General features: G+C 39.3%; 2 protein-coding genes and 1 long non-coding RNA gene across 4 annotated transcripts; 1 reads left to right on the forward strand and 2 right to left on the reverse strand.

Annotated features, from left to right (window-relative positions):
• Positions 1–1266: 1266 nt before the first annotated feature.
• LOC101483782 (putative E3 ubiquitin-protein ligase RNF144A-A) lies at positions 1267–3711 on the reverse strand. The gene is made up of 3 exons (XM_076882228.1): positions 3684–3711; positions 2649–2821; positions 1267–1865 (listed from the first exon to the last, which is right to left on the reverse strand). Exons 1-3 carry the CDS (start codon positions 3709–3711, stop codon positions 1410–1412), a joined length of 657 nt encoding a protein of 218 aa, XP_076738343.1. The 3' UTR covers positions 1267–1409.
• An 834-nt stretch (positions 3712–4545) lies between these two features.
• Positions 4546–8614, reverse strand: LOC143416494 (uncharacterized). Of its 2 annotated transcripts, XR_013096875.1 has the most exons (3): positions 8378–8614; positions 5459–6127; positions 4546–4596 (listed from the first exon to the last, which is right to left on the reverse strand). It is a non-coding gene; the product is annotated as an uncharacterized LOC143416494 (long non-coding RNA). The 2 variants fall into 2 exon arrangements; XR_013096874.1 differs by lacking the exon at positions 4546–4596 and having other exon boundaries at positions 4668–6127.
• Positions 8615–9140: 526 nt separating this feature from the next.
• On the forward strand, positions 9141–11214 carry LOC112431847 (uncharacterized). The gene is made up of 4 exons (XM_024800581.2): positions 9141–9238; positions 9318–9418; positions 10118–10273; positions 10462–11214. Exons 1-4 carry the CDS (start codon positions 9157–9159, stop codon positions 10921–10923), a joined length of 801 nt encoding a protein of 266 aa, XP_024656349.1. The 5' UTR covers positions 9141–9156; the 3' UTR covers positions 10924–11214.
• Positions 11215–13933: the final 2719 nt, after the last annotated feature.

Consider the following 13933-nt stretch of genomic DNA (forward strand, 5'->3'; position numbering starts at 1 on the left):
ATATAATAAATGGGACAACAGAGAGGAGAGTGTGTTTCATTACTTTAATTTGACTCCCATAGTTTTTCAGCACAAACACGAGTCAGTCAGCTAGTAAACACAGAACAAGGCGAATGGGTGTGTGGGATGAAATCATAGTGGCAAAAATATTTGGAAAGGAAAGTTATTTTTATTGTTACTGTCACTCTGTTAGTATTCTGGTATTCATTGGCAAAGGCCATTTCTACTCCACAATGCCGAGTAGTGTGCACAGGACCACTAAAGGACACATCAGGGCCTAAGGCCACTCACAAGAAGTCTGTTTCTAATTGTTTGGTCAGAGACATTCACACCAGTGCTGGAAGTCATTTTGAAGCTAAGGTAGTACTCAACTTGTTCCTCTTTCCACAAAGGAACAGATGCCGGTCCTGCAGATGGGTGGAAGGCCTTCTACAACCCTCTCCAGCTCTCTTAGAGTAACCACTTGTCTCCTGGAGTTTGCTCCATGCTCTTAAGACTGTGCTGGGAGACACAGAAAACCTTCTGGCAGTGGCATGTAGTTTTGTGGCATCCGGTAGAGTTGGACTGTTTGTTCAACCTCTGTAGGGTCGAGTTTTCACCTCACGCTAAAAGCAGTGAAACTGACCGTAACCAAATGAAAACTAGTAAAAAAAGAATAGATGATGACAAAAGAAATATCAGCATCCTCCACCAGTAAAACCATTCCTACTTTTGTGGTTGTCTCATTGTTGGCCCTCTACTGCACCTATAGGGTTAATTTCATTTATATTAAAGCTGCAGAAACTGATTAACACATAAATATCTACATGAACTGATACTTGTCAGACACTAAATATGTATTCTGTTTATTTGCAAGGAATCTTTATCAAAGAAAACTTTTTTTAAAAAGTCTGTACAACATAAAAATGCATACAGGAAACATGTCTGTGAAGGTTCTCAGTCATCCAGGTCATCGTAGTCAAAGGAGCTTGCAAAGAAAAGCGTCTGGACTTTAAGTTACTTGAAGACGTTTCACCTCTCATCCGAGAAGCTTCTTCAGTTCTAAGGTCAAATGGTGGAGAGTCCCAGATATAAACCTAGTGGGAGTGACCCCCCACAGAGGGACAAAAGGACCCCCTGATGATCCTCTAATCGCCTGAGCCAAGGTGTGAAACTGGGTGTGGGTCCTGTTTGGGACCCACACCCAGTTTCACACCTTGGCTCTCTCACCTTGGCAAGTAACTTAAAGTCCAGACGCTTTTCTTTGCAAGCTCCTTTGACTACAGGAAACATAGTTTACCACTATTTAAAGCATATGAACAAGTCAGGCTATAAAACATTTGGCTTCTCTCAATGAAATTCTCTGAATGAAATATAAAAGAAAAAGTCTAACATGAGAGAAGGATATGACTCAGAGAGCATGCTGTGTCTTAGTTTCTGCACCACACAGGTATTGAAGTTTGTCTGGGAGCTACACCATCACTGCAGGGGTTGAAGTAAGAACTTTTCTTCAAGCACTCAGGAGTGAGTTTCAGACACACAAAGCAGAACTCTTTCTGACAGCGAGGACAGATGATGTTCTTGCAGCCTGTTTTGTCGTGCTCCACCCTCTGACCACAGGTGGGACAGGCCCGGATGGAGGGACAGGCATCGACCCCTTGAACCTGAGGGAGAGTGGTAGTCTTGCAGTTCTTGAGAAGTTCGAGGTTGTGATTGATGCATCCATCAATGTCACAGCGGTCAGAGCGTGGAGCACTGCCTTTCCATGGCTTCAAACACTGCCAGCAGAACTGGGACACTTTCTTCTTGTCAGCTGTGCAGATTGTGCACTGAACATTAAGGTTGGTCAGGTCCTCTCTCTCCACATAGGTTTTGCAACCAGGACACTGTTATGACAAACATTCAAGAAGTTCAGTGTTTTTGGATATAAACTTTATTTAGAGTCACATGACTGAAACTGATCAGATTGATATTATCCTCACATCAGTGCAGTAAACTTACCAAGTTAGTCATCATAATAAAAACAAACTAAGAGCAGTGGGGAATTGCTGGCACTGCTTTGACCAAAGATTAATGACTACATTTATACCACCTTTAACCAAAATACTTTTAGTTACATTTTCCTGTTTTTTTTTTTAAGGATTACTTGTAAATATACATTTAAAGAATTCAATAATTTCTAAGCCACTTACCATGTGAAAATGGTACCTTTTTTAAGCACAGTTTGAATACTGTGAGTGGGCCTAAGGGGCCAGGACCTGCTCACTTCAACAATGGGCCTATCCTGGTTGCCTAAAATATTTTTTTCTTCAGGTTTTATTTTTACTTATCAAAATAAATGTTTAAATAAACAAAATACTAAAAATGCTTTTCTTTCTAACAAAAAAGTCATTTATCAAGTTATCAGCCAAATAATGGCCAATTGCAGTGTTACACGTTACATCATAGAGAACGTGAGTGGGAGTTGAAAATTTCAGTCTTTTTTTCTTCATGACAGCGCAGGTGGTTTTGATTGAGATAATTTATTAAATTTACAGCTCAGTGTGTTGATTCTGCTGTTGATATAAATCAGGGAACAAAGAAAATTATCCCCAAAATAGCCTTTTGTTTTGTAGGGCAATCATTCTCTACTAAACTCTTAAGTAAATGAGGTTAACTTGGACACTTACAGTTTTAAATTCACAGTACTCTGTGGCAGCTAGGTGGGCGATGTTCTCTTCCAAGTACTCCATCTCTTCTGTTGTCAGTACTGCCAGCCTGCGCACCTCTTGGTAGGACCACGCTGCATCACACTTCTGTAGCGTACCATTCTTTAGAGCTGGGCACTTAAATTTGTACTGGCCTTTAAAAAGATGTCAAAGATGTAAAGACATTTAATTGATGTTTTTGATAGAAACAAGTTCTAAACACTGGCACAGCATCAATATATATATTTTTTTAATCTTTCCATTCATCACACACACACACACACACACGCACGCGCACACGCGTAATATATTGAATAAATGTTTTCATCAAGAGCCACTACTAAAAGCTTAATAAAAAGAATATAAACAAATAACCTGATTCTTCAAATAGCCTCATCCAAACTGCTCCTCAAAATAACAACCAAACAAAAGTGCACACTGTACAGAGGAAACAAAGACATTTTAGAAGTACACTTCCTGACTTATTCTGAGTCATCTGTTACCAAGCAAACTCAAACGCAGCAGGTTGCTGAATACACTCAAGCCTTTGCTCAGCTACTATTTTACTGTAGAATTAACATTCTAAGCTCCACGTCACTTACACTCTGCTTAGTTTCACTTTCTGGGTGCAAAAGCATGCTCTGCAAAAGTATGCACTTTCCGGTCACGACTTTCGGCACAGAGTGTACTCAGAGTTGGGCCTTTTAAGATTATAAACTTAAACTCAGTTTAAAGGGGTTATACCTGCACCTGTAATACAAATTATAACATAATGCCAACAGCTTCAATAAATGCTTTGATGAAATGATGATTAATGCAATGATAAAGATGATAGTTATGAACAGTAGCAGTAAAATAATTTCCCTGATCTCCACAGTACCCCTGCCCCTGGAGGGGGAAACTGCACCCAGACCCAGGTGGTGTTACCCTTTTCCCTGGGGTGGGGAGAAGCAGACTAGATAGAGAGTCAAACAAGGAACATGCAGCACTAAAACACAGGTTACATACCAGTGTTACCTTCTCCTTCTCTGTCAGTCAAGTCCATTTTGTTAGTGTAGTGGCAGTGGTGTGTAGGCTGGCACCAGCGTTCAATCTGTGCTAACTGCAGGAGGCTCCGTTGACATCCTTTTTGCTGACAAATATTCGCAACTGTCAAACCTTTGAGTTGCAGAGCAGCTGAATAGAGGAATATTGTTGACGTGCCCACTGTTCAGCATAAGTTCTCATGCATTTAGCATCACAATCTTTAAAAATCAATCAACAAGGCTTGAGGGTTGACTTTTCCCATCACCCATGGACCAAAAACTGCCCCATGGTCAGTGAACAGGTGTGGAAATCACCACCAAAGGTATGCCTATCCAACACATTTTGTGCCATGATGTGCAGTGTGGCAGTCAGGAATTGGACCCAAAATGCAGGACTCAGAGGAAAAATGTGAACTCAAAAACTCTGCTTTGATGCAGGCTTGGAAGGAATACAAAACAATAACAAACTAAACTGGGAAATCCAAGAATATAACTCACGAGAGAAACTGCAGCACGAGAGGGGAACCGCCGTTAACAACATGACAACAAGAACTAACTGACAGGGACTAAAATACACTGGCAGGCACATGAGGAAACGAGGAACAGGTGGGCACACAGATGGGACTCGTGGACATAACGAGACACAGACCTACAAAGTAAAACAGGAAACACACAGACTATTTTGCAACACAAACGTGGGGACCTGAACTGAGCACAGAGGGAAGACACAGGTAGGGATAATAAACACGACGACCAAACCCAAAGAACTAATACAAAATCAGAATAAACTAGAAAATGATAATAATAAACTCAAAGCGCTGGGTCACCAACCCAGGACCATGACATTTTGTTGTATTGTAATTTGCTCACCAGTAGAATACACTGCAAGCACTGACTGCTGTGGCCTCTGTTAAGATTCAGTATTGAGGAAGGGTACAAGAGGTGATCGAAGAATAACCACACCGATCCGGCCGGGTGAAGTCAAACGATGATTTTAATGAATACACGCGTGGGAAGAGAACTCTGTACGCAGACAGGAAGTAGTCTTCAACTTAATCAAAGCATGAACAGATATTTTATAGCATCAGGGTTTGTTTACTGACGCCCCTTCATACGTCACAGACACATTTTATACATAGATCAGATCAACATCATCATGACTTTTCACCCAGAAAATCATCTCCTATTTTCATGGCTTGGTACTTTCCGTTCTTATCTTAAAATGAATTGTTCCTCTTTCTTGTCGAGACAACAAGAAACGGTTCCTCTTTTACCGAGACACTTTTGCAGTTACAGCCAAACATAACTAACCTCTCCTCTAAATAAATCTAATTTAACGTGTGTGTGTGTGTGTGTGTTGACCTCACATGCTCTTTGTGTCACCTCTTCACCTACTGTCTGTGTCTCGTCCTCAAATGCTCTTTCTCAATTCACCTGTTGCACTTCTGACCTTTTACCAGACCAGAAGCTCACTGAGACTATGTGTATGTCTTCTACTAAATAAATGTTTTAATCAAGAACCTCTACTAAAACCTTAATATAAAATGATAAAGCTATCTGTTACATTGTTAAAGCCTCGTCTTAGCCTGCGGCTCAAAATAACTTCCTGCTTCTTTCTACATACAACTTCCTGTCAGGCTGCAACTCAGTCTTTCTGAAAGAGACACTGTTTAAACCTTGGAATGCAATATCCATGCTGCAAATTATATTATTAATGCAATGACAATTATTTAACAATAGCAGTAAAATAATTTCCCTCCTCGACACCTCCCACCTCCCTTAGCTGTTGTCACAGTAAATTGTACATTTAAAATTTCAAGATGCTGTTAACACTTACTAACACATATTGTACCACTGACGCCCAGCTTCTTTGTGGTCAGAGAAATGCCTAGAGTAAGGTTTTAATAGGGGTTGAAAAGTGGATCAACTGTTTACAGTTTGCACTCTCTATTTAAAAAAACTAATTGATTACATTTGCACTTTTAAAGAGATGAAGAATCAGAGTGAAGCATATTTTTATTTCTGTCAGAAACCATTCACTTTTCAATTGTAATGTCATAAAACTTGTAACATGTAATAAAACTTTGATAAAAGTGTATGGTCTCAAGAGGCATCTTATGTATGACATGAATCCTTGTTCTCAAGAGAGATTTTTCATATTTTCATTATTTTTTTCTTAGCTCATTCCAATATTTCCTTCATTTCATTCCAGTTTCACTTCCAGTTTTGTTCATTTTTGAAAGAAAGATAAAAGCACTTGAAGATAAAAAAGTAAAGAGCTGTTGGTTGTGCTCGCTGTTGCCTTCTGTCAAGCTGCCAGTCCTCCCTCAACCATCAAGACCAGGCGAATAACAGACAAGTGTCCAATTCCATAATCAGACAGAAGTTTGTCTTCTCTGTCCAGCCGCTTGTCTTTCACAATCATCTGTAGATCATCTGTCCAAGCACATGCAGTTGGGAGTGAGAATCAAAATCAAAGCATGTGCATATTTTTTGGCAAAACATAAACATTACTCTGAAATAAAACTGAAACAAATTACTTAAAATGTCAATATATGGCAGAGGACGTTTGGAGGCCTGCAGCTTTTAAGTCAGCAGAGTGTTGGTGAATTTTTTCTTCTTCATCGATCAGTGATCCCGCTCTGTAACTTCATGTAGCATTTGTAGGTCTCTACATAGATTCATCAAAGCTGTAAGTCTTGATGGTTCAAAAAAAAATTCCACTTTGCAGTCAAATATCAAGGAGAGAATAAACTTTACAAACTGACTTGTTCCACTGGTGGCACCCTTTTACAGTAACATAATCAAAGTTATTGAGTGCTTTAGAGCCAGAGACGATGAATGGAAGAGTCGTGTCATCTCCATTCATACCCAGTAATAGCAGATCATTGCAATAGTTCTGGAAGTTAGCAACATAAGCTGGGTTCACAATGGAGATAAAGCAGCGCAGAAGATTGAGATGTACTTTTTAAAGGTAATATTTTTGGAAATAAATTCTTTGCTATCAGTACACTCAGATAAAATTAACTTGTGCTGTACAATGCATACCGGATGTATTGGCAGATTATCTACCAATACATTGGGAGATTTAAGTGCTGTAAATATATATATAATAAAGGTATATCAATCAATCAATATATATGTGATTATGTTGGCAGGACTAACTATAGTCACAGTCTGTTGGTATTCTGTTATTTTAATGCCCATTTACCAGATATCACAGAATTGGAGAATACAAGCTTTTGCGGTGGAGTTGAAGTTAAAATTGTATAAATTGTAAATGACCTCATTAATATTTTGTAAAGTGTTTTGTAAAGTTATGAGTGACTATTATATTGTTGGAGTGAATGCTTTTATTTTGAAAGTCACAGAGCGACAAGGTGCCGTAAATCAAGTGGTGTAAACCATATAGCAGAAGCGCGAGTTTTAATGCACAGAGAGAAGGTGTGCTCTAAGGTTAATGGACGGGAATGGGAAAAAGAACGGCTATTAAGATAAGATAAGATAAGATAACCTTTATTAGTCCCACACGTGGGAAATTTGTTTTGTCACAGCAGGAAGTGGACAGTGCAAAAGTTATGAGGCAAAAATTAGGATACAATAAGAATAAATACAGTACACAACTGTACAGAATAGAATAAAATAAAATACTATAATACTATATACAGTAGAATAAAATAAAATAAATATTCAATAAGATAAAAATAGAATACAAATACAAATGCTATATACAACTGAGTAAAAATACAACGATGACAGAAAGGATTATTGCACTTAGTATTATTGCATATGTATGGATGTGTGTGTTTGATCAGTTAAAGGAACACTGCAACACTGAGTTGAAAGCAGTTTCTTAGCACCTGGTTGATGAGGGAACAAGGTTTGTAACAAAGTTTGTCCTGTAGATATGTATTTTGTTGTTTTACGGAGCATATAGCTGCTGACCGCTACTAAGCATAAAGGCTAAGTTTTCACCCACTAGAGGGCGCTAACGTACCTCGTCATGTTTAGGCAGCGATGCAACGATTTCCCTGTTATATGCAATAATTTACAAGTTTTAGTGTTTTTTGTTACGTAAGGTAAGGAGAATTAATTTGTGATTAATGAATAAGTCAAAAGGTTAAAGGTAACACACTGTTTGATTTACTAATAGTCTTTTATTCTGTATGTTGTAGCTCTTACGGTGTGTTCACATACACGGCTGTTTAATAAAAGGATTGTGAACCATCAGTTTGAGAGACCATCTTTTCAACCGGGGATGCTACATAAATACATTACATTAAATTTGACTTAACAGCTATGGGTAACAGAAACTGTTCAGACAAATCCTCACAAAGGCTAGTTTACAGTTAAAATGCATTTATATCAATGCAACTATTTTTTGTGGTATGCAAATATCCTAATTCGATGCATTTATAGATTAACAATTACCCGTCTCTCTGACACTTCATTTAAATTTGCCGATAAGCACTACCGGAATTATTCTTAGCCAATGACAACAACCCGAATTCTGAAAACCCGCTGATGTAACTCCGACTTACTCAACGGCTCTGATTAGAATAACCCATTCCTTAACATGTTGTAAAGGCAGACTGCATGGCTAAGTGCTGTATTTTATACACGTGAAAACACCTGAATTCAAAGATTTATATGTTTGGCCCCATACGTTTTCAGCGTTTAGCTTACCTGCTTTCATACCAAAACGGTCTGCTATTTTCTCTCTCAGCTGCCGGACAGGCATTTTCTTCAATGTCTCCTCTGTGTCGCAGAGATCAACCACCCTTCTCTCTTTTCCCAACCCATACACAATGACCTGGCGGGTTTTACTCATGTTTTATGTAGCACTGTTTTTGTTTTGTTTTTTCCGTGAGAGGCAACAGTAAATCCCGTCTAGTTAACCCTAATCTCTGAATGTGAGCTGAAGCTGTTTCAGGTCTAATTTTGAACCCGACGTCAGAGGGTGGGGCTGTGTGAGACTGGCGCTTTCATTTTTGTACGAATCATAATTAAAGGCATAAATGCTACCGTATGATTTCTTTTGATTGCCTAGTTTAAAGCCTAACCAACAACAGATGTGAATTTAATACGCTTTCAAACCTGACCAGCGACCCACTATGTTATTAGGTGTAACACAGAAAATTCTAGGTCATTTCATAAGAGACGAGGGGACTGGGTATTTGCAGTTTTCTGATTGAGTCTATCGCATAGTTAGTGTCAAATCCATCGTAGTCAGCATGCGTTCCTCAGCATCTCCTCATCATTCTAAGAACTACTAAAATAGTTTAGGTTGATATTACATATCATAACTGAACATGCTTTCCTCCCGCTGCATTTCCGGTATGTTGCGTTTATTCGTTAGTCTCTGGAAAACCCCGCAACGTAATGTGACACCTAGTATAAAAAGAAAGCGAAAGTGTTTCAGCTGCATCAGTTACTTTGCAGTCGACACCAATAAAGAACGAAAGATGAGCTCAATTTCGAAAACTAAAGAAGAGAAATGTTACAACTCCACTTTTAATCTTGTAGATAGAGAGGATGAATTAGACTGTAAGTAACCAAAAATGTTCTTGTTTAGTCCGCTCTCATTTTTTTCAGTCTGCGAAAAACTCTTTATTCTGTTTTTTAGTCTACTGTGATGTTTTCGCGTCTGGAAGAGCTCTGATGTCCTGCGGTCATGCTGTGACCCCATCCTCTCTAACCAACTGGTGTCTTTGGTTGTTGGAGGAGGTAGGCTACATTATTATTCGTCTTTATTGTAAACTAATGATTAATTAGACCAGAGGCATTTCGAAATTCTACATTAGCAAAATCAGATATGATGAAATAAAACGGACAAATTTATTTAAGCTCTTTCAGTTTGAGGGCCTCTTGGATCACTGGATGTGTTTTCTTATAAAACAACATGTAAAACAAGAAGAAGGAAAGAAAGACAGAAAGAACTTCAAGATATTCACTTTGGTAAAAGACAGTAATTTCCTACCAAAATCAATGCAACAAGTAGAACTGAAGTTAACAAATCACACACAAAAAGTGACTTTAAATGCTAAAACTATGCCTGAATCTACAAGAAGTCAGAGTGTCCACATTAGTGGAGACAATCTGACTTATTTTGGTTTGGTTTGGTTTTTGAATAACTGGACACATCCCTGGTGTGTATGGTTTCAAGAAAATCTCTCTCAGCTTCTCTTGTGCATTAACTGTTACTGGGGAAGGAGTGAGATATTGCTGAATGTGAGAAAGAGTATACAATATAATGTTTTTTGTAGTTTCAGTATTTAAAGTTAGTAAACTATAGCTTAAATTTGTTGGATTCAGATCCTGATGTTGAAACTGCTGGTTAGATGGCTTACACTTAAGAACAGCGTTTAGGGTTTATTTAGAAACTATCGTTTTAATAAATATATTTTTAAAAATGTTTTACTACAGGGTGAAAGCAACTTTGTGTGTGCTCTACCTGGTTGTGATATCATATGGCCTTACGAAGAGGTTTGTAAAATGGCTCTTTTGACCCCTGAGGAAAAGGAGTACTTTGGACAAACCATGGCCTTGAATGCTATGAAGCATCATTTTGATTACAAATTAGTAAGTACTGGAATGTTGTAATCATGAAGCATTAGCAGGCTATTATTACATGTTGACAAATAATTGTACTAGTTTATTTTTCATTTTTCATACTGTAGATTAGCTGTAATTATGTCTTTGGCCACCAAATTGAAGAATAAACAAAGCTATTTGCCTTGTTTTTTCCTCCACCATCAACCACATCACAGTGTCCTGGATGCAGTTCATCTGTTGTGAGAAAGGATGTATCTAACCTGAGTGTCTGCTGCAGCTGGTGCAGCAAAGAAAAAGACAGAACCTATGAGTTCTGTTGGCAGTGTTTGAAGGAATGGAAGGGTCCACGGCCTCGGTCAGACCGCTGTGACAATGTTGGCTGCTCCAACGAAACACTTCAAATATTGAAAAACTGTGAAGATATCATCTTTGAGTCTGTGAATAATGTCAGTGGTTGTCCCTGCATCCGTGCTTGTCCCACCTGTGGCGTGCTGGTGGAGCATAACAAAAAAGAGTGTAAAAATATTGTCTGCCCAACATGTAAGAAGGAGTTCTGTTTTGTGTGCCTGAAACTCACAAGTGAATGTGCAGGAAAAAGAGGAATGCATTTCGGACCTTGTGCCGATGGTATGGTGGCCCCAAGACAGACCTCTATACCTACGTGGCAAAAGCAATAGATTTAACAGCGTCTTTTTTCTCTCTCTCTTCTTTGTTTGCTTTGCTCTGTTTTCCATCAATCTCTGATTTTGAAATGGCATCCCTTTATTTTAAACATGTTTTGTAAAATCTTGTGTAAAACTCTGTCTATTCAGCATCACAAAGTATTGAAATTGTTATGAAAAGAAAGCAAGATAGAATCTGTGGTTTTCTCTGTAGGAGTGTAGGCTCTTTACCTTATAATATAAAGTTCCCTGAGATGACTGTTGTTGTGATTTGCCACTATATGAATAAAACAGAATTGAATTGAATTAAGTTGAAAGTCTTATGTCTATATTATTAGGCTCAGAAACTGAAAAAGTTAGAAAAACTAACTCTGGTTTTGAAACTTCAGTAACAGAAAGTTCAGTGTTTGTAGAGGCTGCATGCTTTTCCCTCTCCTTCCCCTGTCCTTTCAGTTTTCTCGAGAACGTTGCCAATTGGTTCATTTGGTTTTCACCGGTTATCCTTTCACCTATTTTAATGAAAGTAAACACCGAACCTGTCCTCTACACACACCACAGAATGCCCGCCATTTTGTTTTAATTTAATCTTTATCACTTTCAGTTTCTCTCCAGCAGTTATGAGAAGTCATGTGACTACAGATTAGCAGCCGTGATTATTTTATACACTTTTATTTTACTTAATCCCTGTTAGTGCTGCTGGGAGTCGAGGTTTATGCATTTATTTTATGACTTATGGGTTTTATTGCACTACTTTTGGAACCTGGCACCATGTAGTCAAACTATACCTGATCTAACTCTGGGTGGATTATCTTACTTGGAGAGTTTGTGGGTTTATTGTGTTGCTTTTGCCATTGTGGTGTTCTGAATGTGCATCAAACTGGATGTTAAAATGCTTTATTTTTTGTATTGTTATACAACCTGTCAGAGTTTTACCGCTGATACTGCTGGATAAACATAAACTCTCTCAGGAAAGAGGTCACACAGAGCTCAAGGTTTCACTCGAGAGACGGAAGTAGTTGTCTTCAACCCACTTCAACTTGCTTCCCCCTGCAGGTTGTTTTTATTGTTTACACACATGGATATTCATAAAGCTTGTTGCTGTATTAACTAAGACAAATTACTATATATGGTTACAAAGTGTGTTGTGCAAGCGTGGTTATACGATGGCAATTTGTAGCTTTTAAATGGCAACCTACAACACATACATTAAACCTAACATAACCGGACTGATGAATTCACTCATGGCCATCATTTGGCACAACAAACCGGATGTGAAGCAGTAAAAAAGAAAGAAAAGAAAGAAAACACACATATCATTGTTCTGGTTACATATGAGACTAATGAGAGTGTGTTAAGTAGTTTCCAGTTTTCATCTGAATGACAATATTTGAAATCCTGCTTTGAAAATTCCCCTGTTGCCCAAAGGACATGAGGTGGCTGCCTGCTGTAATGTTTCTGTGTTAGCGCCAACCAAAATTCCAGCTATGAGCGAAACTCTGATCACAGCCTGTGTGTCAGCAGCCACACCGGCTTCTCCTGTTCCAACAGACTACTATGGTGTCTTGATCCCTAATCCAACATGTGACATTGTTGTGGCTCACACTCTCAGTGAAGTTCAGAATGGTACTACAGTGGTTCGAATGCTTAATCCCTCCAGTGATGAAATCGAACCGTACCCTGGACAGCATCTGTTGATATCATTCCACTGGAGCAGACATGTTGTGCTACTTCACCTGTGTATGATTCGACTCTGCCGGTAGAAATAGATGAAACAAACTTGTCACACTCCCAGGTTCAGTCCCTGAAATCACTTCTCCAGAAGTATTCAGGAATCTTCAGTAAGCACTCAGAGGACAGAGGTCACACAGGCATAATTAAGCATCATATTCACACAGGTGATGCTACACCGATTAAACAAAGAGCCTATAGAGTGACACCTGAACAGAGAGCTGAAATACAGACTCAAGTTGACAACCTTTTAAAGGCAGGTGTCATCGAAGAAAGCTACAGCCCATGGGTCGCCCCAGTTGTTCTGGTGCGAAAGAAAAATGGTACGTGGCGTTTCTGTCTCGACTATAGGAAACTCAATGCAGTGACAATCAAAGACTCTCATCCTCTTCCAAGGGTTGATGATGCACTGGATGCGCTGTCAGGTTCTGCCTGGTTCTCCACAATGGACCTTCAACATGGCTATTGGCAGGTTGAACTGGAAGAGAAGGATCGTGAGAAAACTGCTTTCACAACCGGCAGTGGACTTTACCACTTCACTGTTATGCCCATGGGACTCACAAACGCTCCAGCCACATGTCAGCGGTTAATGGAGATGGTACTTCGTGGCCTTCCCTGGAAAACCTGCTTAGTGTATTTGGACGATGTCCTCATTTACAGCTGCTCTTTCACAGAACATCTCCAGCATCTGGAAGAAATTTTCGGCAGATTCCAGGCAAGTGGCTTGAAGCTAAACCCCTCAAAATGCTGTTTTGCCAAAGATCAGGTACAATTTCTGGGCCACATTGTATCAAAACATGGCATCCAGCCTGACCCCAGAAATGTGAACAGTGTGCAAGCCTGGCCTATTCCACAAACAGCGACAGAAGTAAGGTCATTCCTTGGACTTTGTTCATATTATCGCAAGTTCATTCAAAACTTTGCGCACCACAGTGTCCCGCTACATGCTCTCACTGAGAAGCATGCAACTTTTCAATGGACTTCTCAGTGCCAGGATGCATTCATGTATCTGAAACATGCCCTCTCAAACCCTCCAGTGGTTTCATTCCCTGACTTCACATTGCCATTTTCTCTGTATACTGATGCTTCTAGCACAGCTATTGGCAGTGTACTAGCTCAAAAACAGGGACAGCAAGAGAAAGTCATTGCCTATGCTAGCCATGCGCTTACAAAGGCAGAAAGAAAGTGGTCGACTTATGATCGAGAACTCTGGGCCATTGTTTGGGCAGTTAGACATTTTCGTCATTATCTCTACAAGCAGCCATTTGTTATTGTCACGGATCACAAGCCCCTCCTG

This window comes from Maylandia zebra, linkage group LG3 (genome assembly GCF_041146795.1).
Source record: "Maylandia zebra isolate NMK-2024a linkage group LG3, Mzebra_GT3a, whole genome shotgun sequence".
NCBI classification, from domain to species: Eukaryota; Metazoa; Chordata; class Actinopteri; order Cichliformes; family Cichlidae; genus Maylandia; species Maylandia zebra.